Source organism: Pseudoliparis swirei, chromosome 4 (genome assembly GCF_029220125.1).
Source record: "Pseudoliparis swirei isolate HS2019 ecotype Mariana Trench chromosome 4, NWPU_hadal_v1, whole genome shotgun sequence".
NCBI lineage: Eukaryota > Metazoa > Chordata > Actinopteri > Perciformes > Liparidae > Pseudoliparis > Pseudoliparis swirei.
In genome coordinates this window covers 331,677-356,642 of record NC_079391.1, presented here as the reverse complement: position 1 = coordinate 356,642, position 24,966 = coordinate 331,677, and the positions used below count along the sequence as shown (strand labels likewise).

General features: G+C 47.7%; 2 protein-coding genes across 2 annotated transcripts in view; both read right to left on the bottom strand.

The window, feature by feature from the left end:
* secisbp2l (SECIS binding protein 2-like) overlaps positions 1-24,966 on the bottom strand; it is a 52,512-nt gene that overhangs the window by 14,757 nt on the left and 12,789 nt on the right. Inside the window, exons 3-9 of the mRNA XM_056413494.1 lie at positions 24,060-24,381; positions 23,833-23,971; positions 3,576-3,778; positions 2,308-2,332; positions 2,116-2,231; positions 599-709; positions 420-533 (exon numbers count right to left, since the gene is read on the bottom strand). Coding sequence (XP_056269469.1) covers positions 420-533; positions 599-709; positions 2,116-2,231; positions 2,308-2,332; positions 3,576-3,778; positions 23,833-23,971; positions 24,060-24,381 — 1,030 coding nt within the window. The remainder of the gene's footprint in view (positions 1-419; positions 534-598; positions 710-2,115; positions 2,232-2,307; positions 2,333-3,575; positions 3,779-23,832; positions 23,972-24,059; positions 24,382-24,966) is intronic.
* The window catches only part of LOC130193128 (DNA-directed RNA polymerase II subunit RPB1-like), a 65,391-nt gene continuing 45,990 nt past the window's right edge, over positions 5,566-24,966 (bottom strand). The window contains exon 2 of the mRNA XM_056413486.1: positions 5,566-5,996. The gene's annotated coding sequence lies outside the window, so the exon portion shown is untranslated. The remainder of the gene's footprint in view (positions 5,997-24,966) is intronic.

Here is a 24,966-nt window from a genome sequence, read left to right as displayed (position 1 = left end):
ATTTTAGTAAGTACGTAATTTTATTTTTCCATAGGTACATACATAACGTATACAGAGTGACAGGCATTGACAAAAAAACGTACGAATGGAGGACCGTCCAAAGACCGAGGTCTGTAGGCTCCTCTGAGATGAGGAGTTGGACGGCCCCGCCCCAAACCCTTTAGCCCCGCCCCTCCCAACTACTACAGACACACAAACAGTACACACACACACACACACACACATATGGATCAAAACTTAAAATATCGTACAAGCAACAACAAAACCCCAGAAAAGGAAAAAGAAAAGAAAACAAAGAATAGAAACATAAATAAAAGTAATAATAAAGGCAAATGTGATCATGAGGATCAATGAGGATCATCATGGCCCCCTGAGCTCTGAGCTCATCACGGCCCTCAGCTGTGAGCAGAAGCCCGTACCAGGTGTTTGTGTAGTTTATGTTGCGTGTGCGTCTGGGCTGAAGTGGGTTCTGGTTTGGCGGTGCGGGGGGCGCCCCCCCCCCCTCTCGCCAGATCTGGGAATTCATCTTCATCCTAAAAACAAGAAAACATGTCAGCACAACGTCAACAGATCTACCACGAGGAATTCACCCTCTCACCTCAAAGTACAGGGGCTCTGGGGAGACCCCGTTACCGCCGAGCGCCGCTGGCTGCAGCCTCGAGTCTGACGGGCCGGACGCCACGCGGCCCGGAAAGACACCGTGGAACTCCTGAGAGGAGAACACGGAGAACACACATGTCACGATAACAGTTACACATGTCATGGTACACATGTCACGATAACAGTTACACATGTCATGGTACACATGTCACGATAACAGTTACACATGTCATGATAACAGTTACACATGTCATGATACACATGTCACAATGACAGTTACACATGTCATGATACACATGTCACGATGACAGTTACACATGTCACGATGACAGTTACACATGTCACAATGACAGTTACACATGTCATGGTACACATGTCATGATAACAGTTATACATGTCATGATACACATGTCACGATAAGTTACACATGTCATGATGACAGTTACACATGTCATGATACACATGTCACAATGACAGTTACACATGTCATGATACACATGTCACGATGACAGTTACACATGTCATGGTACACATGTCACGATAACAGTTACACATGTCATGGTACACATGTCACGATAACAGTTACATATGTCACGATGACAGTTACACATGTCACGATAAGTTACACATGTCATGATACACATGTCACGATAACAGTTACACATGTCATGATACACATGTCACGATAAGTTACACATGTCATGGTACACATGTCACGATAACAGTTACACATGTCATGATACACATGTCACGATAACAGTTACACATGTCACGATAACAATTACACATGTCATGATACACATGTCACGATAACAGTTACACAGGTCATGATAACAGTTACACATGTCACGATAAGTTACACATGTCATGGTACACATGTCACGATAACAGTTACACAGGTCATGATAAGTTACACATGTCATGATACACATGTCACGATAACAGTTACACAGGTCATGATAACAGTTACACATGTCACGATAAGTTACACATGTCATGGTACACATGTCACGATAACAGTTACACAGGTCATGATAACAGTTACACATGTCATGATACACATGTCACGATAACAGTTACACAGGTCATGATAACAGTTACACATGTCATGATACACATGTCACGATAACAGTTACACATGTCACGATAAGTTACACATGTCATGGTACACATGTCACGATAACAGTTACACAGGTCATGATAACAGTTACACATGTCACGATAAGTTACACATGTCATGATACACATGTCACGATAACAGTTACACATGTCATGATGACAGTTACACATGTCATGATACACATGTCACGATAACAGTTACACATGTCACGATAACAATTACACATGTCATGATACACATGTCACGATAACAGTTACACAGGTCATGATAACAGTTACACATGTCATGATAACAGTTACACATGTTATGATACACATGTCATGATAACAGTTGCATGTCATGATAACAGTTACATGTCATGATAACAGTTACACGTGTCATGATTACAGTTCTACCTGTAAGAAGTTCCTCTGTTCAGGATTCCTCCTCTGGTCCGCTCTGTGGAACGGGCCGGTCCGGTCCCCCCAGGACCTGGGGGTCGCCTGAGAGGCGACATGGACCCAGGTACCTGCTAGTGGAGAGAAGACATCTACATTCCTCTGTAATACATTATGAACATGACTCAGCACAATGTGTTCACAACATACCTGTCATGACAGCAGCCTCGACTCCCTGCAACACAGGAAAGAGACATGTGAGACGTCTACAGGAGTCCTACGCTACAGGAGTCCTACGGTACAGGAGTCCTACTACAGGAGTCCTGCTACAGGAGTCCTACACTACAGGAGTCCTACGGTACAGGAGTCCTACGCTACAGGAGTCCTACGGTACAGGAGTCCTGCTAAAGGAGTCCTACGCTACAGGAGTCCTACGCTACAGGAGTCCTACGCTACAGGAGTCCTACGGTACAGGAGTCCTACGGTACAGGAGTCCTACGGTACATGAGTCCTACGGTACAGGAGTCCTACGCTACAGGAGTCCTACGCTACAGGAGTCCTACGCTACAGGAGTCCTACGCTACAGGAGTCCTACGCTACAGGAGTCCTACACTACAGGAGTCCTACGCTACAGGAGTCCTACGCTACAGGAGTCCTACGGTACAGGAGTCCTACGCTACATGAGTCCTACGCTACAGGAGTCCTACGGTACATGAGTCCTACGCTACAGGAGTCCTACGCTACAGGAGTCCTACGCTACAGGAGTCCTACACTACAGGAGTCCTACTACAGGAGTCCTGCTATAGGAGTCCTGCTACAGGAGTCCTACACTACAGGAGTCCTACTACAGGAGTCCTACGGTACAGGAGTCCTACGCTACAGGAGTCCTACGCTACAGGAGTCCTACACTACAGGAGTCCTACTACAGGAGTCCTGCTATAGGAGTCCTACACTACAGGAGTCCTACACTACAGGAGTCCTACTACAGGAGTCCTGCTATAGGAGTCCTACTACAGGAGTCCTACACTACAGGAGTCCTACTACAGGAGTCCTGCTATAGGAGTCCTACTACAGGAGTCCTACACTACAGGAGTCCTACTACAGGAGTCCTGCTATAGGAGTCCTACTACAGGAGTCCTACACTACAGGAGTCCTACTACAGGAGTCCTACACTACAGGAGTCCTACTACAGGAGTCCTACACTACAGGAGTCCTACTACAGGAGTCCTACACTACAGGAATCCTACTACAGGAGTCCTACACTACAGGAGTCCTACTACAGGAGTCCTACACTACAGGAGTCCTGCTATAGGAGTACTACTACAGGAGTCCTACTACAGGAGTCCTACTACAGGAGTCCTACACTACAGGAGTCCTACTACAGGAGTCCTACTACAGGAGTCCTACACTACAGGAGTCCTACTACAGGAGTCCTACTACAGGAGTCCTAGTGGTTCTGCTGCTCAGGTGCAGCTCACCTGTGCGGTGCTGTCCGCGGGCCTCGGCGCCGCCCCGGCCGCCTGGTTGTGTTTGGGGCTGCAGTAGCCGCTGTCGCTGTCCACGTCCGCCTCGCTGGGGCTCTCGGCCGGATGGGAGGCCCGGCGTTTCTTGGGCTTGTTCTTCCACAGCAGGGGGCCGGCCTGCTCGGCACCGCTTCGCCCCGACGCCTCACCTGGGAAGTCTGAGAACAAGGTCCCAGGTGTCAGACGGTGGAACCACAAGCTGCATCAGAACACCTGTTCCAACAGAAAGGTCTTAACGAGGCGGTTGAAGCAGTGGACACGCATCAGCCACGTTATTCAGGTTGAACATGATACTCATGAAGCGCATGAGCGTCCTCAAGAACTGAGACTTCACGAGACGCGTGGACACCTTCAGACCGGAAACTCTGCATTCCAGTTGAAGAAGTTCAGAGACAAGCATCATGAACCTGTCCAACCGGCCCGCAGACTGACTGACGTCGTGTGACGGGACGGTTCACAGGAAGGTACCCGTCAGGAAGGTGTGACGTGGACATGGCCACCACGGCGTCTGACACGTCTCTGTTGTGCAGTCTATGTATTCTCACTTCTTAATCACACCGGTGTTCCCCAGACAGAAACCAGAGGACTCTTCCTCTGCTCTTTTATTAAGCCCCTCCCCTTTTCTGGAACGGCGTCCATGCCGAATACGAACTATTAATAAGATAAGATAAGATATATACTTTATTAATCCCCAAGGGGAAATTAGTTCTCTGCATTTAACCCATCCTTAGTTATTAAGGAGCAGTGGGCTGCAGTGATGCGCCCGGGAAGCAACTCGGGGTTCAGTGCCTTGCTCAAGGACTGACTTGCAACAACTAATTGCATTGAATGTGTTTATGCAGGGTGTCTACAGGAATAAACAAGTGAAATTTAAGACTTTTTAAGACCACGTTTAAATAAAATTTAAGACCTAATTTGTGATGGAAATACAAATCAAAAGTGGAAATATACATTAATCTAAACACACTGATGTTTGTTCAAAATGAACAGTATGGTGTAATGCAAAAGGATAACACAAAAATGTCATTGCTGTTGTAAATTATATTTATTAATACAACATTTTCAGAACATTTAGGTCCCATGAACAAATGCTTATAACATCAAGTAAATATATGTAAAAAATACGGGCAACATAGTTCCTTTTGAACAAAACAAAAATCTATAAAATAACATAAATAACAATTCCAGCTGCTTTTAAAATGCAAATACAGGGTATAAACATGTGGGAGGGGATGGGTGGGAATCTTTGGCGGGTGTTTATGTGGATATGGATGGATTTGGATGTGTGCTGATTTTATTTTGTTGTAGATATATTATTATTATTTATTTTTTCTTTCTAGATGTCAAGGAATAATCTGTTTGTGGAAAATGCAAAATAAAAAGTTATTAAAAAAATTAAAACAATGCAAATACATAATAGAATGTATGTGTGTGTGAGTGAGCGAGTGAGTGAGAGTTCTCATGTGATGGATGTTTGTGCACAGGTTCATACATCTACTCCTGAGCTTTTGTGAATATACTAGGAAAACAATCCTTTTCAAACTATATGAATAAAAAAAACTTCCAGTTGACATTTGGTCTTCTCCTGGAAAAAAAAAAAAAAGGCAGACATTAGCCAACAGTCACCACATCTCTTCATGACAGCACTTCAGATTAATGTCAGACTGGATCAATATGAATGAAAACTATTTTTACAAATTAAGCAACGTGAGCCATCCCTTGAGCCTAGTGAACACTATGTAGACATATTGACAGGTAAACACCACTCTACTACCATTATAAAACTATTTTTAATTAGTCTAATTAACAGAGCTGCCAACTTTTCAAAAAACCTTGGAGTGAGATTTTGTCGGGGGTGACCAAAATTTTGTCATAGACGCGCAGCCACGTTGGTGGCTCAAATATCAGGAAATTTGAATTAATGTGGCGTTGTACCCATGTTGTACCCATGTTGTACCCATGTTGTACCCTGCATTCAAGATTCAAGATGTTTTATTTGTCACATACACACACAGGGTGTGCAGTGAAATGAAAGTGGCAATGCTCAGCAGGAATGTGCAAGGGCAACAAGTACACACTATTTACAATAAAAAACAACACAATATTTACAGTAAGTGTGTGTGTGTGTGTGTGTGTGTGTGTGTGTGTGTGCCTAAGAGGGGCAGTTGTGTGGGTCTATGTGGGGGTCCTGGTGAGGTCGGAGTTCACAATCCTGATGGCCTGAGGAAAGAAACTCCGTCTCAGTCTCTCTGTTCTTGCAGCGTGACTACGGAGGCGCCTGCCTGACCGCAGCAGCTGAAACAGTCTGTTGTTGGGGTGGTGAGGATCCTTCATGATCCTGCCGGCTCTGGTTCTGCACCTCCTGGTGTACAAGTCCTGCAGGGTGGGGAGTGTAGTTCCAATAGTGCGCTCAGCCGAACACACTACTCTCTGCAGAGCCTTCCTGTCCTGAGCGGAGCAGTTGCCAAACCAGGCTGTGATGCTTCCTGTCAGGACGCTCTCTACAGCTCCAGAGTAGAAGGACTGAAGGATCCTCTGGGAAACTTTAAATTTCCTCAGCTGCCTGATGTGGTAGAGGCGCTGCCTTGCCTTTCTCACCAGAGTGTCTGTGTTTGTTGACCATGTCAGATCCTCGGTGATGTGGACTCCCAGGTATTTATACCCGCCACCCTCTCCACAGTCGTCCTGTTAATGCCCAGTGGTGAGTACGTCCTCTGTTGTTGTACCCTCCTAAAGTCCACAATCAGCTCCTTAGTTTTGGTGACATTCATGATGAGGCTGTTGTCCTGGCACCAGAGTGACAGATCAGCAACTTCCTCCAGGTAGGCCTTCTCGCCGTTGTCGGAGATCAGGCCCACCACCACTGTGTCATCCGCAAGCTGGATGATGGAGTTGTAGCTGAGTGTGTCCACACAGTCATGTGATTACAGTATGTACAGTAGGAGACTGAGGACGCAACCCTGGGGATCCTGTGTTCAGGGTGAGGGATTTGAGGTGTGTCTGCCCACCCTGACCACCTGTGGCCTGGCGGTCAGGAAGTCCAGGATCCAAGCACACAGGGGTGTTCAGTCCCAGCTCAATCAGCTTGCCGCCAGTCTGGAGGGACTATGGTGTTGAAAGCTGAACTATAATCAATGAACAGCAGTCTCACATAGCCCCCTCTGGCTGTCCAGATGAGAGAGTGTGGTGTGCAGTACCTGGGAGACAGCATCATCTGTGGATCTGTTTGGGCGATAAGCAAACTGCAGCGGGTCCATGGAGGAAGGGAGGAAGGCGCAGATGTAGTCCTTTATCAGCCTCTCAGCATTTCATGACCACCGAGGTGAGGGCCACCGGTCGGTAGTCATTCATACATGCTGGAGAAGCATTCTTGGGCACAGGGACAATAGTGGATCTCTTGAAGCAGGCGGGGACCACGGACTCAGCCAGGAGAGGTTGAATATTGTGGTGAACACTGGAGCTAGCTGGTTAGCACAGGTCTTCAGTACCCGCCCAGATATGCCATCTGGACCTGCAGCTTTCCTGGTGTTCACCCTCAACAGAGCCCTCCTCACACTGTGCTCGGTCACAGAGAGTGTGTGTTCATCCCCAGCGGTAGAACTCACCTCGCTACGCTTAACGGTGTTGTTGTTAGCGGCGAGCTAGCGCTGTTGTTGCTAGCCTCAAACCGTGCATAAAATGAGTTCAGGTCGTCCGCTAGGGATGCGTCGGCACTCACCATAGTCTGCTCTGGTAGTCTGTGATAGTCCGTAGCCCCTGCCATAGGCGCCTGGTGTCGCGCTGCTCCATCTGTGTTTCCACTCTGTCTCGGTACCTCCTTTTGGCTTCCTTCACCGCCTCCTCAGTCCATAGACCGCTGCCTTGTACTGCCCATGTTGCCGGATACAAGACCGGAGTTATAGGCAGCAGTACGGGCGTTCACAGCTTCACGGATGGATCTATCAACCCACGGCTTTTGGTTAGGAAAGACCCTAACTTTTACCGTGGGGACGATGGTGTCCGCTAGCGTTGCTATGAGGCTCATTGCTACTTCAAGAACTCGCTGACGCCACTGGAACTGGATTGGATCATGTCCCAGTCGGCGACACGCAGAGCGCCCTGTAGCTCAGCCTCTGATTGGTCAGACCACCGCTTCACGTTCCTCGTCACTACCGCTTCCCGGCGATCTTTTGCCGGTACCCGAAGCAGAAAAATGGCGGCATGGTCAGATTTGCGAACGGAGGGAGAGAGACAGCCTTGTAGCCTCTCTTGAATGGCGATAGCAGTGGTCCAACGTTCTTTCCTCTGGTAGCACACGTAATGTGCTGGTGAAAGTTCGGCATGACTTTTTTAGGTTTGCCTTGTTAAAGTCCCCAGCCACCACCACAGCCGTCGGGATACTTGTTCTGATGCCGACATAACACATCATGTAGGTCCGATAGTGCTACGCCGGTGTCCGCTTGTGGTGGAATGTAGACGGCTGTGGTGATGACCGAGCTGAACTCCCGGGAAGGTAGAATGGACGGCATGAGATCGTCAGATGTTCCAGGTTCGCGAGCAGGAACGAGAAAGAGTCTTAATGTTCTTGGGGTCGCACCATTTGTTGTTAGTCATGAAGCAAACCCTCCACCCTTAGATTTACCAGACTCTTCCGTTCTGTCTGCACGGAAAACAGAGAAGGACTCGGTTGGGCATATGACTCGATCCGCACCAGCGGGTCAGCCATGTTTCCGCCAGACAAAAGATGTTACAGTCCTCATGTCCCGTTGGAATCTGATCCTTGCCCTAACATCATCCATCTTATTTTCCAGAGACTGACGTTAGCAAGAAGGATGCTGGGCAGAGGTGGACGGTGGGCTTGAACTCTCAGTCTGTTCCGAATTCCGCCCGCTTCCTCGATGTTTTCGCTGCCTCCCGTAGTAGCGGCTCCACTGTTGTTGTTGTGGTTCGCTCGTACGATCTCTGCCGGCCACGCTGGATCGATGGAAAAAGTGGACAAAAACCCTTGTTTTGCGCAAAAGTTTATGTCCAAAAGTGTGCTGTGGTCGTATGCTGTTAGTGCCGATGTGTTTGTGGCAAAGAAAACATTAAAAATAAACACAAAAACTAAAAGAGCGCACAATCTCCGCGGAGCTACCTCGACGGCGCCTGGACACAGCCGCGCCATATTATTATATGGCCTGGCAAAGGTCTTTTACGAGGTATCTTTGCTACCTTAAAGAATTAAAATGTTTTTTAATAACTCTACTCTCATTTACAAAAACATGCCTAATTCTATTGCACAAATGTCCTGTCTTTATGTTAAATTCTTTATAATACATTTTACTTGTTCAAAGTGCTGTTTGGAAAATTGTTGAGAGGGTCCTTTTCCTAGGCCTGCAAATAAAGTGATAAATGCTATGTGGGCAGTCTTTTTTACATTACATGTCATTTAGCAGACGCTTTTATCCAAAGCGACTTCCAATAAGTGCATTTCAACCTAGAGTATAAACCAAGAACAACAAGAACACAGGAAGCAACACTTCCTTAACTCAGTCGAACCACAAAAGCACCACAATAAGTGCCATCCCAGTGCCACTGAAATGCAAATCTGTGTTTTAATCCAGATAGTCGGAAAAGGTGTGTTTTCAGTCTCCGGTTAAGATGTAGAGACTTCCTGCTGTCCTGATGTCAGTGGGGAGCTCATTCCACCACTGAGGAGCCAGGACAGCAAACAGTCTGGATGTAGAGCGATGAGCTCGAGGTGCAGGAGGCACAAGACAATTGGCTGTTGCCGAGCGGAGCGAACGTGCCGGGGTGTACGGTGTGACCATATCCCGGATGTACACGGGGCCCGATCCGTCTAGAGCACGGTACGCCAGGACCAGTGTTTTGAAGCGGATGCGAGCAGCCACCGGTAACCAGTGAAGAGATCGAAGGAGCGGAGTGGTGTGGGTGAAGGAGCGGAGGCTGAAGACCAGTCGAGCTGCTGCATTCTGGATGAGCTGCAGAGGTCGGATGGCCTTAGCAGGTAGACCAGCCAGGAGGGAGTTGCAGTAGTCAAGGCGTGAAATGATCAGAGCCTGGACCAGAGCCTGTGCCGCCTTCTGAGTAAGAAGAGGCCGTATTCTCCTGATGTTGTGCAGCATGTACCGACAGGAACGCGTCGTCACAGCGATGTTGGCCGTCAGGTTGACTGTCTAGTGTCACCCCGAGGTTCCTGGCAGTCGGGGGCGGGGCCAACACAGAGCTGGTGAAGGTGGTAGTCAGGTCATGGGTGGGGAGCCTTTCCCTGGAAGGAATAGTAGCTCGGTCTTGTCAGGGTTGATCTTCAGGTGGTGAGCAGACATCCACTGAGAGATGTCGGTCAGACAGGCAGAGAATCGCGCCGCCACCCGTGTTTCGGCCGGTGGAAACGAGAAGATCAGTTGGGTGTCATCAGCATAGCTATGGTAGGAGAAGCCATGCGAACGAATGACAGAGCCGAGGGAATTTGTGTACAGAGAGAAGAGCAGGGGACCCAGGACGGAGCCTTGAGGAACCCCATAGTGAGAGGAAGAGGAGGGGACCCAGGACGGAGCCTTGAGGAACCCCATAGTGAGAGGAAGAGGAGGGGACCCAGGACGGAGCCTTGAGGAACCCCATAGTGAGAGGAAGAGGAGGGGACCCAGGACGGAGCCTTGAGGAACCCCATAGTGAGAGGACAAGGATCAGACACAGATCCTCTCCAAGTTACCCGGTAGGTGCGGTCGTTAAGGTAGGAAGAGAAAAGCGCGAGTGCAGTGCCTGAGATCCCCAGTTCCTGAAGAGAAGAGATAAGGATCTGGTGGTTCACGGTGTCAAATGCTGCAGAAAGGTCTAGAAGGATAAGGACAGAGGAGAGAGAGGCTGCTCTAGCAGAGTGAAGCTGCTCAGAGACAGCAAGGAGGGCAGTCTCTGTCGAGTGGCCGGCCTTGAATCCAGACTGGTGAGGGTCAAGAAGGTTGTTACTGTGGAGATAGGAGGACACTTGGCTCAAGATAGCTCGCTCCAGAGTTTTGGAGAGAAAAGGAAGAAGAGAGACCGGTCTGTAGTTGCTGACTTCAGACGGGTCGAGCGTGGGTTTCTTCAGGAGAGGGTTGACTCTCGCCTCCTTCAGAGGGAAACAGCCAGTTGAGAGGGAGCTGTTAATAAGATGGGTGAGAAAGGACAGAAGATCAGGAGCAATAGCCTGGAGAATGGGAGACGGGACGGGGTCAAGGGCGCAGGTGGTCGGTCGGGCGGAGGTCACCAAGCTAAGAACTTGATTGGGAGACAAGGGGGTGAAAGAGGAAAGAGAGGGGGATGAAGAAGTTAGTGTTGGTGAGGTGATAGAAGATGGATTAGTAAAAGAGGAGCGGATGTCGTCTATCTTGTTTGTAAAGTAGTCGACAAAGTGGCAGAAGGGTGGAAGGAGGAGGGGCCAGGGGGGATCAAGGAGGTTGGAAAAGATAGAGAAGAGTTTTTTGGGGTTAGAGAATGAAGACTGAATTTTGGTCAGGTAGAACGAGCTTTTGGCTGCAGAGATAGAGGCAGAGAAGGAGGAGAGAAGAGATTGATAGAAGAGCAAGTCTTCCGCTTGATTCGTTTTTCGCCATTTTCTTTCCGTCGCTCGCAGTGTGACTCAAGAGCACCGAGTCCGACAATCACGGAGAGGAGAGGATTTCCGAACCGGTCGTGTCTTAAAAGGACAAAGAGAATCAAGAGATGAAGACAGGGAAGAGAGGAGAGTGTCTGTGGCAGAGTTAGGCTGCATGAGTGAGAAGGAGCCAGTTGAGGGGAGAGCAGATAGGACACAGGAGGCCAGAGAGGAGGGACAGAGGAGGACAGAGGAGGCCAGGGAGGAGGGGCAGAGGGTGCGAATGTTGCGCCGTACAGGTGCAGAGTCTGTAGATAAGGGTGGGTTGTCAGTACCATAGAGCGAGAGAGAGTAAGAGATGAAGAAGTGGTCAGAGACATGGAGAGGAGTTACAGTGAGGTTGGAGGTAGAGCAGCTTCTAGTGGACATGTAGTCAAGGCGGTTGCCGGCTTTGTGAGTGGGAGGGGAGGGACTGAGTGAGAGGTCAAAGGAAGACAGGAAGAGTAAGAGATCACATGACTTCTCTGTCTGGATGTTGAAGTCACCCAGAAGGATGAGCGGGGGGCCGTGTTCCGAGAAGTTCGACAGGAGGGCGTCTAGCTCTTCCAAGAAATCTCCCAAAGAACCAGGGGGACGGTAGAGAACAACCATGTGTAGTTGAACCGGATGAGTAACCGTCACAGCATGAAACTCAAAAGTCAGTGGGATAAAGAGTGGAAGCGGGTAGGGAGAGAAACACCATGTGGGTGAGATGAGTAAACCTGTAGCTCCACCCCGACCAGAGGGTCTGGGTGTGTGGCTGAAGGAGAAGGCAGAGTAGAGCAGCCGGGGTAGACGTGTTGTCTGCTGTGATCCAGGTCTCAGTGAGAGCCAGGAAGTCAAGCGACTGCTCCATGGCAAAGAGATGAAACCGGCCTTGCGGTTGGCTGACTGACAGTTCCAGAGGCCTCCTGTGACCAGGTGCTGGGTGTGAGTAGAACGGGTAGGAAGGAGAACAGAGGAGGGGTTCCGGTACATGAATGAACGAGTCCTATAGGAACTACGAGGAGAGATACGCACAGGTATGGAAAAGACACACATATTCACGAAATGGTGGAATACACAGCCACCCACGAAGACTCCAACGGAAGACTCCTATGTCTTTGTCCTCCGAGTCTCGACTCCAAGGGAAGACTCCTATGTCTTTGTCCTCCGAGTCTCGACTCCAAGGGAAGACTCCGATGTCTTTGTCCTCCGAGTCTTGACTCCAACGGAAGACTCCTATGTCTTTGTCCTCCGAGTCTCGACTCCAAGGGAAGACTCCTATGTCTTTGTCCTCCGAGTCTTCTGATGCTAAAGACCCGATCCGGTTATGAGCCCAAGTTGGTGCCAATTACCTCCAGCCGCGTTGACACCACCCCTTGCTCGTTGGTATTCAAATGACAATCAATTGAAACCAGGTGATGAGCGCTCGTCCAATCAGTGAAGATTCAGGTGTCTAATCAGGACACACCTCTCTACCAAAACAAATCCTAAAACAGTACAGACCAACAATCCAGCAGCTCCAAACAACAAATACAACAGTAACTCAGCAGATAAACTAATCTAAAGAAGACACTTAGCAGGATCCAAGCAGTCAGTAGTCTCGCCTCACAGGTAGAAAATGCACATGGTTGTTCTCTACCCCCTGGTTCTTTGGGCGATTTCTTGGAAGAGCTAGACGCCCTCCTGTCGAACTTCTCGGAACACAGCCCCCCGCTCATCCTTTTGGGTGACTTTAACATCCAGACAGAGAAGTCATGTGATCTCTTACTCTTACTGTCTTCCTTTGACCTCTCACTCAGTCCCTCCCCTCCCTTAACAAACAATGCTCTGATGTTTTGAGTATGCAGGATACCAAGAGGTTAACAAGGTGCTCTCCTGCTGCTCCTTATGACAGCTGAGTTTACAACACAAAATCACACGCACAAACCCAACCAATTATTTCAAGATTTAAAGTTTAAGAGAGTGAGAACTTAATTGAACCACATGTCATTAACAGGGCTCTTAAGTTTTGAAGACAGGCAAGAGTGACATATCTATCCAGGATGCTTTATTTTCATTGGTTACTGGATTAAATCTTATCCAGATACAACAGATATGTTTTTTTCTGATTGGCTAACCCTAACCCTAACCCATTTCTTTTTTTTGATTGGCTGATAAGTGGCTCCTCACAGCAGAACTCCAGGGGAGCGCTTGATTCCTGCACGGTGAGGGCAGCCCGGCTCATGTTGGCGCGCTGCGGCACATTAAAACATTAAATAGCCGATAGTTTTTTCAGCGTGAGAAATACGATGTGTGGCGGGAGTGCGTGACGTAAGACCGAAATGCGTGATTGTCCCGCTCAATGCGTGACACGAGAGCCCTGCTTTAACACACCGTAGTCTCTGCTCGTTGTGTCTGTTTGAAAATCTTCTTCTGTTGCTGATGTTGGAGTTGGACAGCGACACACCACCTGGACGACACTCACTGGAAGAAAATAGAGGTAGTCTTCTACTTTACATTTGTTAGCGTTTTATTCAGAAATAAGGATACAAGTAGACATCATGCATGGACCCCCCTCCAGAGCTTTGACCAATGGCCCCAGCGCTGGAGAAAGGACCCCGGTTCAGAGTGTGCGGCCATTTTAAATAGCCGAAAGGAACAGTTCTGATTGGTCAGGGGAAAAGGGGGTGGGGTTTTCTCATTGGCTCTTGTTCCTCTGCTTCTGCCATTGTCGCTCCTTCATTGGTTCTTCTCGGCCCGCCAATGAGAGCACATGTTTGTGAAAGAAGTGTGAGACAGGAAGGGGCCTTGTCTTGTGGAGGGATGGGGTCTGGGTCTTCTCAGAGGGCTGTCCGGACAGGGGGGGGGCCTCTTCCCATGTGTGGGTGTGTGTGTGTGTGAGAGTTCAGTGTGTGGCCATTGAGGGGCCCCAAGTGTCTAAAGGAGAATAATGGCCACATCTGGACCCTTCCTTATCTATCGGTCCGGTGAGGTAAATGTCTCTGTTGCCTTCCCCTGCTCTGAGAGTATAGAGTATCTTTGTATGTGATCACCTCCGGAATGTGTGGGTGCGGAGGAGGGGGGCTCACAAAACCTCACGAAGTGTCACTGTTATCTTTCTTTAGATCAGTCAGGCACCAGAGTGCTCTGCCGGAGATTTTAACTTCCATTCAGTGTTTTCCATCTTACACATAGTATTTATGCAAACAATACTAGGCTGTGCTAAGCTAAAATATATATTCTTTACACTGACTCCGGGACTCTTTGGGGGTAAATAGGATGTCTATGCAGCGAATAGGTTTATAGATGCGCTCCTTAGCGCCATCTATCGTCGCGGAGTTTGAAAAGAAACCAACGCGCCACGGCCCAAAATCAGAATTTCTTTTGCCGTGAGAAATTGGTTGTGTGGCGTGAGAGCGTGAAAACATGCAAAAGCGTGTGTCACACGGCGAAACCGTGAGAGTTGGTAGCTCTGAATTAATGTGTAGTGCGCCTATCCATAGCTGTTATTAACTTGACACATGAGTAAAGCTTAACGATATGAAACACATACTCATATACATGAGGTTAGTTAATACATATATATTTATGTTAGACTTACTTTGAGATGCTGAAGTAGGCCCTGGGCGGTGTCATGGCCCATGAGCTCCACAGGATCCTGACGGGACCTGGTCATGTCACCAATAGCACACATGAAGTCCAGCTGTCTGCTCGCGGTGGTCTGGTCCAGAGTCTCGTGGAACAGAATGAAGAACGCACCGCCCTGTTGGTCTTCGGTGATGAACTCTTTGTTGCACGGCGCTGGATTTCCTCCGGTGACCTCCAGCGTTGTAGTTGACGTCGTTGCCGGCGGCGGAGCAGCAGCTAGCCCCGCGGGCTGCTGGCGGCCTTCGCTAGTCTCTGTGCTTCTTGCTCTGCTCGTGAGATTCCACCGCTGGAAAGTCTCCCGACACACAACGCAGCTTCAGAAGCATTTCACCGACCGTGACCAGAAACACTCGTTCTTTTCAAGCCGTTGTTGAACTTGCATCCTGCCATGTTTTCTAAAGTAGCCGATGCTTCACGTTGTAGGGGATGGGACCGAATACGCGGGGCCCCTTTAAGAGAAGGGGCGTGGCCCCGGTGACACCAGAGACACCGCAGAGCGACCGGAGCAAAATATTAGACCTGGCAGAACAGATTGCCTCATATCCGTAATGACATGACACCCAAAAAATTTAAGACCAATCCAATCTGAATTTAAGACAATTTAAGACTTTTTAAGGCCTTATATTTTGTAAAAGCAATTTAAGACTTTTTAAGGACCCGCGGACACCCTGTTATGTAACCGTGGAATGCTTCATTCTGGTCACATGACATCTAGTGTTCATCTGGTCACATGACATCTATTGTTCATCTGGTCACATCTATTGTTCATCTGGTCACATGACATCTATTGTTCATCTGGTCACATGACATATATTGTTCATCTGGTCACATGACATCTATTGTTCATCTGGTCATGACATCTATTGTTCATCTATTGTTCATCTGGTCACATGACATATATTGTTCATCTGGTCACATGACATCTATTGTTCATCTAATCACATGACATCTATTGTTCATCTGGTCACATGACATCTATTGTTCATCTGGTCACATGACATCTATTGTTCATCTGGTCACATGACATCTATTGTTCATCTGGTCATGACATCTATTGTTCATCTATTGTTCATCTGGTCTCATGACATCTATTGTTCATCTGGTCACATGACATATATTGTTCATCTGGTCACATGACATCTATTGTTCATCTAATCACATGACATCTATTGTTCATCTGGTCACATCTATTGTTCATCTAGTCACATGACATCTATTGCTCATCTGGTCACATCTATTGTTCATCTCGTCACATGACATCTATTGTTCATCTAGTCACATGACATCTATTGTTCATCTGGTCACATCTATTGTTCATCTGGTCACATGACATCTATTGTTCATCTGGTCACATGAGATCTATTGTTCATCTGGTCACATGACATCTATTGTTCATCTGGTTACATGACATCTATTGTTCATCTAGTCACATGACATCTATTGTTCATCTGGTCACATGACATCTATTGTTCATCTGGTCACATGACATCTATTGTTCACCTGGTCACATGACATCTATTGTTCACCTGGTCACATCTATTGTTCACCTGGTCACATGACATCTATTGTTCACCTGGTCACATGACATCTATTGTTCATCTGGTCTCATGACATCTATTGTTCATCTGGTCACATGACATCTATTGTTCATCTGGTCACATCTATTGTTCATCTGGTCACATGACATCTATTGTTCATCTGGTCACATGACATCTATTGTTCATCTGGTCACATGACATCTATTGTTCATCTGGTCACATGACATCTATTGTTCATCTAGTCACATGACATCTATTGTTCATCTGGTCACATGACATCTATTGTTCATCTGGTCACATGACATCTATTGTTCATCTCGTCACATGACATCTATTGTTCATCTAGTCACATGACATCTATTGTTCATCTGGTCACATGACATCTATTGTTCATCTGGTCACATGACATCTATTGTTCATCTGGTCACATCTATTGTTCATCTGGTCACATGGCATCTATTGTTCATCTGGTCTCATGACATCTATTGTTCATCTAGTCACATGACATCTATTGTTCATCTAGTCACATGACATCTAGTGTTCATCTGGTCACATGACATCTATTGTTCATCTGGTCACATCTATTGTTCATCTGGTCACATCTATTGTTCATCTGGTCACATGACATATATTGTTCATCTGGTCACATGACATCTATTGTTCATCTGGTCACATGACATCTATTGTTCATCTGGTCACATGACATCTATTGTTCATCTGGTCACATGATATCTATTGTTCATCTAGTCACATGACATCTATTGTTCATCTGGTCACATGACATCTATTGTTCATCTGGTCACATGATATCTATTGTTCATCTAGTCACATGACATCTATTGTTCATCTGGTCACATGACATCTATTGTTCATCTGGTCACATGATATCTATTGTTCATCTAGTCACATGACATCTATTGTTCATCTGGTCACATTACATCTATTGTTCATCTGGTCACATGACATCTATTGTTCATCTAGTCACATGACATCTATTGTTCATCTGGTCACATGATATCTATTGTTCATCTATTGTTCTGTCCATCCTAGAGAGGGATCCTCTTTACCTTTTTCCCCTGAAAGTGCTTTTTCTATTTTTTGGGAGTTGTTCCTGATCCGATGTAATGTCATAGGTCATACCACACTCCTTCAAAGTGTCTGTTATTAAACCTCTCCTGAAGAAGCCCACTCTGGATCCAGAGGTGTTGGCTAACTACAGACCGATCTCTAACCTCCCCTTCCTCTCCAAGATCCTTGAGAAAGTGGTCGCAAATCAGTTGTGCGATTTTCTACATCATAATAGTTTATTTGAGAAATTTCAATCAGGATTTAGAAAACACCACAGCACCGAGACAGCACTGGTGAAAATTACAAATGACCTCTTAATGGCAGCAGATAAAGGACTCCTCTCTGTACTGGTCTAGTTAGACCTTAGTCCTGATAGAGGACTCCTCTCTGTACTGGTCTAGTTAGACCTTAGTCCTGATAGAGGACTCCTCTCTGTACTGGTCTAGTTAGACCTTAGTCCTGATAGAGGACTCCTCTCTGTACTGGTCTAGTTAGACCTTAGTCCTGATAGAGGACTCCTCTCTGTCCTGGTCTTGTTAGACCTTAGTGCTGATAGAGGACTCCTCTCTGTACTGGTCTTGTTAGACCTTAGTGCTGATAGAGGACTCCTCTCTGTACTGGTCTTGTTAGACCTTAGTGCTGATAGAGGACTCATCTCTGTACTGGTCTTGTTAGACCTTAGTGCTGATAGAGGACTCCTCTCTGTACTGGTCTTGTTAGACCTTAGTGCTGATAGAGGACTCATCTCTGGACTGGTCTAGTTAGACCTTAGTGCTGATAAAGGACTCCTCTCTGTCCTGGTCTTGTTAGACCTTAGTCCTGATAGAGGACTCCTCTCTGTCCTGGTCTTGTTAGACCTTAGTGCTGATAGAGGACTCCTCTCTGTCCTGGTCTTGTTAGACCTTAGTCCTGATAGAGGACTCCTCTCTGTCCTGGTCTTGTTAGACCTTAGTGCTGATAGAGGACTCCTCTCTGTACTGGTCTAGTTAGACCTTAGTCCTGATAGAGGACTCCTCTCTGTCCTGGTCTTGTTAGACCTTAGTCCTGATAGAGGACTCCTCTCTGTCCTGGTCTTGTTAGACCTTAGTGCTGATAGAGGACTCATCTCTGTACTGGTCTTGTTAGACCTTAGTCCTGATAGAGGACTCCTCTCTGTACTGGTCTTGTTAGACCTTAGTGCTGATAGAGGACTCCTCTCTGTACTGGTCTAGTTAGACCTTAGTCCTGATAGAGGACTCCTCTCTGTCCTGGTCTTGTTAGACCTTAGTGCTGCATTCGACACCATTGACCATGACATCCTATTACAGAGACTGGAGCAGTCGATTGGCATTTCAGGCACGGCACTAATTTGGTTTAAATCCTATTTATCAGATCGATCTCAGTTTGTATTTGTAAACGATGACGCCTCGATAACCACCAACGTTAGTCACGGAGTTCCACAAGGCTCTGTGCTTGGACCAATTTTATTTACCTTATACATGCTTCCTTTGGGCAATATTATCAGGAAACACTCCATAAACTTTCATTGTTATGCAGATGATACTCAACTATATTTATCGATAAAACCAGAGGAGAGCAACCAACTCGGTAAAATTCAAGCATGTCTTAAAGACATAAAAACATGGATGACCTGCAACTTCTTGATGTTAAGCTCAGACAAAACCGAAGTAATTTTAATCGGCCCTGAGCACCTCAGAGATCAATTATCTGGTGATGTGGTTTCTGTAGACGGCATTGCCCTAGCATCCAACACCACTGTAAAGAATCTTGGCGTTATCTTTGATCGGGACTTGTCCTTTAACTCCCATGTAAAGCAAATCTCAAGGACTGCATTCTTTCATCTACGTAATATTTAAAAAATCAGGCACATCTTGTCTCAAAAAGATGCAGAAAAATTGGTTCACGCGTTCGTTACTTCGAGACTGGATTACTGCAACTCCTTATTACACGGTGGCGCAGTGGTTAGCACTGTCGCCTCACAGCAAGAAGGTCCTGGGTTCGAATCCCGGTCGTCCCGTTCCAGGTCCTTTCTGTGTGGAGTTTGCATGTTCTCCTCGTGTCTGCGTGGGTTTCCTCCGGGTACTCCGGTTTCCCCCACCATCATAAAGACATGCACCGCAGCCTCACCCCGGTTCGTATGGATGTGAATGAGTGTTGGTGGTGGTCGGAGGGGCCGTAGGCGCTGATTGGCTGCCACGCTTCCGTCAGTCTGCCCCAGGGCAGCTGTGGCTACTGATGTAGCTTACCACCACCGGGATGACTGTGTGTGTGACTACTGGACTCTGTAAAGCGACTTCGGGATGTCGGCATGCCTTGAGAAGCGCTATATAAAATAAATGATTATTATTATTATTATTATTATTATTATCAGGCTGCTCTAATAAATCTCTTAGGTCCCTCCAGTTGATCCAGAATGCTGCAGCTCGTGTTCTCACTAAAACTAAGAAAAGAGATCACATCACTCCTGCACTAGCTGCTCTGCACTGGCTCCCAGTAAAATCAAGAATCACTTTTAAAATTCTTCTCTTAACGTACAAAGCCTTGATTGGTGATGCACCATCATATCTTAAGGAGCTTGTAGTACCATATTGCCCCACTAGAGAGCTGCGCTCACTAAATGCGGGACTACTTGTAGTTCCTAGAGTCTTAAAAAGTAAAATGGGAGCCAGAGCCTTTAGTTATCAAGCTCCTCTTTTATGGAACCAGCTTCCAATTTCAGTCCTGGAGGCAGACACAGTCACCTCGTTTAAGAGTAGACTGAAGACTTTCCTCTTTGACAGAGCTTATAGTTAGGGCTGAATCAGGTTCACCTGGTCCAGCCCCTTGATATGCTGCTATAGGCTTATAGCTGCCGGGGGACGTTTAGGATGCACTGAGCACCTATCTCCTCTTTTTTCTCTCCTTAAGGATGAATTTTCATCTCTCAATCACACGTTACTAACTCTGCTTTCTCCCCGGAGTCCTTTTGACTTCACGTCTCATGGGGTCATCGGACCCTATGAGACGGCATAGATCCTATCTGCTGATGGACAGCCAGAGGGGGGGCTATGTGAGACTACTGTTCATTGATTATAGTTCAGCTTTCAACACCATAGTCCCCTCCAGACTGGCCGGCAAGCTGATTGAGCTGGGACTGAACACCCCCCTGTGTGCTTGGATCCTGGACTTCCTGACCGCCAGGCCACAGGTGGTCAGGGTGGGCAGACACACCTCCAAATCCCTCACCCTGAACACAGGATCCCCCCAGGGTTGCGTCCTCAGCCCCCTACTGTACTCCCTGTACACACATGACTGTGTGGCCAGGTTCAACTCAATACCATCATCAAGTTTGCGGATGACACAGTGGTGGTGGGCCTGATCTCCGACAACGACGAGAAGGCCTACCTGGAGGAAGTTGCTGATCTGTCACTCTGGTGCCAGGACAACAGCCTCATCATGAATGTCACCAAAACTAAGGAGCTGATTGTGGACTTTAGGAAGGTACAACAACAGAGGACGTACTCACCACTGGGGATTAACGGGACTACTGTGGAGAGGGTGAGCGGGTATAAATACCTGGGAGTCCACATCACCGAGGATCTGACATGGTCAACAAACACAGACACTCTGGTGAGAAAGGCAAGGCAGCGCCTCTACCACCTCAGGCAGCTGAGGAAATTTAAAGTTTCCCAGAGGATCCTTCAGTCCTTCTACTCTGGAGCTGTAGAGGCGTCCTGACAGGAAGCATCACAGCCTGGTTTGGCAACTGCTCCGCTCAGGACAGGAAGGCTCTGCAGAGAGTAGTGCGTTCGGCTGAGCGCACTATTGGAACTACACTCCCACCCTGCAGGACTTGTACACCAGGAGGTGCAGAACCAGAGCCGGCAGGATCATGAAGGATCCTCACCACCCCAACAACAGACTGTTTCAGCTGCTGCGGTCAGGCAGGCGCCTCCGTAGTCACGCTGCAAGAACAGAGAGACTGAGACGGAGTTTCTTTCCTCAGGCCATCAGGATTGTGAACTCCGACCTCACCAGGACCCCCACATAGACCCACACAACTGCCCCTCTTAGGCACACACACACACACACACACACACACACACACACACACACACACACACACACACACACACACACACACACACACACACACACACACACACACACACACACACACACACACACACACACACACACACACACACACACACACACACACACACACACAGTAAATATTGTGTTGTTTTTTATTTGTAAATAGTGTGTACTTGTTGCCCTTGCACATTCCTGCTGAGCATTGCCACTTTCATTTCACTGCACACCCTGTGTGTGTATGTGACAAATAAAACATCTTGAATCTTGAGGTCTGGGTCGTGGAATTCCTGCTCCTGACTACGCCACTGTCCTGTTGAGACTCCGCCCACTGTTGAGACTCCGCCCACCACCATCTGCCTGATGGATCGTGGAGGTCTCCATCGTGGAATATGCCTATGAACTATTCATACACTCTGTCATATTCATTGAATGTATTTTAACTCTAAATCTGTCCTTCTGGTCACATTACATCTATTGCATCTGTCCATCCTGGCGAGGGATCCTCCTCTGTTGCTCTCCTGAAGGTTTCTTCCCTTTTTTCCCCCCTGAAGGGTTATTTGGGAGTTTTTCCTGGTCCGATGTGAGGTTTTGGGGCAGGGATGTCTATGTGTACAGATTGTAAAGCACTCCGAGACAAATTTGTAATTTGTGAAATTGGGCTATACAAATAAACTGAATTGAATTGAATGTCTATGTGAGGTCATAGGTCAGGGATGTCTATGTGAGGTCATAGGTCAGGGATGTCTATGTGAGGTCATAGGTCAGGGATGTCTATGTGAGGTCATAGGTCAGGGATGTCTATGTGAGGTCATAGGTCAGGGATGTCTATGTGAGGTCATAGGTCAGGGATGTCTATGTGAGGTCATAGGTCAGGGATGTCTATGTGAGGTCAAAGGTCAGGGATGTCTATGTGAGGTCATAGGTCAGGGATGTCTATGTGAGGTCATATGTCAGGGATGCCTATGTGAGGTCATATGTCAGGGATGTCTATGTGAGGTCAAAGGTCAGGGATGTCTATGTGAGGTCATATGTCAGGGATGTCTATGTGAGGTCAAAGGTCAGGGATGTCTATGTGAGGTCATATGTCAGGGATGTCTATGTGAGGTCATAGGTCAGGGATGTCTATGTGAGGTCATAGTTCAGGGATGTCTATGTGAGGTCATAGGTCAGGGATGTCTATGTGAGGTCATATGTCAGGGATGTCTATGTGAGGTCAAAGGTCAGGGATGTCTACGTGAGGTCATGTCAGGGATGTCTATGTGAGGTCATAGGTCAGGGATGTCTATGTGAGGTCATAGGTCAGGGATGTCTATGTGAGGTCATAGGTCAGGGATGTCTATGTGAGGTCATAGGTCAGGGATGTCTATGTGAGGTCATAGGTCAGGGATGTCTATGTGAGGTCATAGGTCAGGGATGTCTATGTGAGGTCATAGGTCAGGGATGTCTATTTGAGGTCAAAGGTCAGGGATGTCTATGTGAGGTCATAGGTCAGGGATGTCTATGTGAGGTCATAGGTCAGGGATGTCTATGTGAGGTCATAGGTCAGGGATGTCTATGTGAGGTCATATGTCAGGGATGTCTATGTGAGGTCATAGGTCAGGGATGTCTATGTGAGGTCATAGTTCAGGGATGTCTATGTGAGGTCATAGGTCAGGGATGTCTATGTGAGGTCATATGTCAGGGATGTCTATGTGAGGTCATAGGTCAGGGATGTCTATGTGAGGTCATAGGTCAGGGATGTCTATGTGAGGTCATATGTCAGGGATGTCTATGTGAGGTCATAGGTCAGGGATGTCTGTGATGTCATAGGTCAGGGATGTCTATGTGAGGTCATAGGTCAGGGATGTCTATGTGAGGTCATAGGTCAGGGATGTCTATGTGAGGTCATATGTCAGGGATGTCTATGTGAAGTCATAGGTCAGGGATGTCTATGTGAGGTCATAGGTCAGGGATGTCTATGTGAGGTCATAGGTCAGGGATGTCTATGTGAGGTCATATGTCAGGGATGTCTATGTGAGGTCATAGGTCAGGGATGTCTATGTGAGGTCATAGGTCAGGGATGTCTATGTGAGGTCATAGGTCAGGGATGTCTATGTGAGGTCATAGGTCAGGGATGTCTATGTGAGGTCATAGGTCAGGGATGTCTATGTGAGGTCAAAGGTCAGGGATGTCTTGTGTACAGATTGTGAAGCCCTTTGAGGTGATATTGGGCTATACAAGATAAACCGAGTTGAAAGCCCGGCTGACGCCCAACAGGCTTCTGGAGTTTCAGAAGTCGTTATAATGTCGGCCTCTGCATAGCGGACCACTGCAGCGTTCTTACCAGTCTGCTGCGCTGCGTCCACCAGCATGACCACCTTGGTGCGCCCATCAGGCCCCAGCGTGCACACCTCCTTCTGCACCGCGGCCGTCCTGGTTGGGGGCCGGCGGCCTCTGGGAGGCTGGCACACGCCCAACTGCTGCTGTAGGAAACCAAGAAGAGGCGGGGCTTCACTGAGAGGTACGCATGTAGGCGGAGACTTCCAGGGTCACAAGAAGGCTGTTCTGTACCTTTGGGGGAACACTGGGTCGCACCACGCCCCTGCCCCTGCCCCTCCCCCTCGGACCGGCCGGCCCATAAGCCGGCCCCACCGGCCTCTCGCTCACATCGGGGGAGATGGGGCTGACCACTGGCCCTGCGTACGGGCCGGGGAAGGGCTGGTAGAAGCCCATCACCGGGGGGCACGCGGCAGGCAGGATCTGGTAGTACGTGTAGTCACTGGAGACGGGAGGCTGGGGGGGGGACAGGATGGGGTAGGCCAGGTAAGACCCCCTGGGGCCGGGGGGGGGCTGCTGCCAGCGCAGCTCGCCTCCGCTGTACAGGGGGTGTTGTCTGTGAAGGAGCAGAGGGTTACATACATGTGTCCATACAGGTGTACATGCATGTGTACATGCATGTGTCCATGCAGGTGTCCATACATGTGTACATACAGGTGTCCATACATGTGTCCATACATGTGTCCATACATGTGTACATGCATGTATCCATGCATGTGTACATGCATGTGTACATACATGTGTCCATACATGTGTCCATACATGTGTACATACAGGTGTCCATACATGTGTACATACAGGTGTCCATACATGTGTCCATACATGTGTCCATACATGTGTCCATACATGTGTCCATACATGTGTACATACATGTGTACATACATGTGTACATACATGTGTACATAAAGGTGTCCATACATGTGTACATACAGGTGTCCATACATGTGTCCATACATGTGTACATACATGTGTACATAAAGGTGTCCATACAGGTGTCCATACATGTGTCCATACAGGTGTCCATACATGTGTACATATAGGTGTCCATACATGTGTCCATACATGTGTACATACATGTGTACATACATGTGTACATACATGTGTCCATACAGGTGTCCATACATGTGTCCATACATGTGTA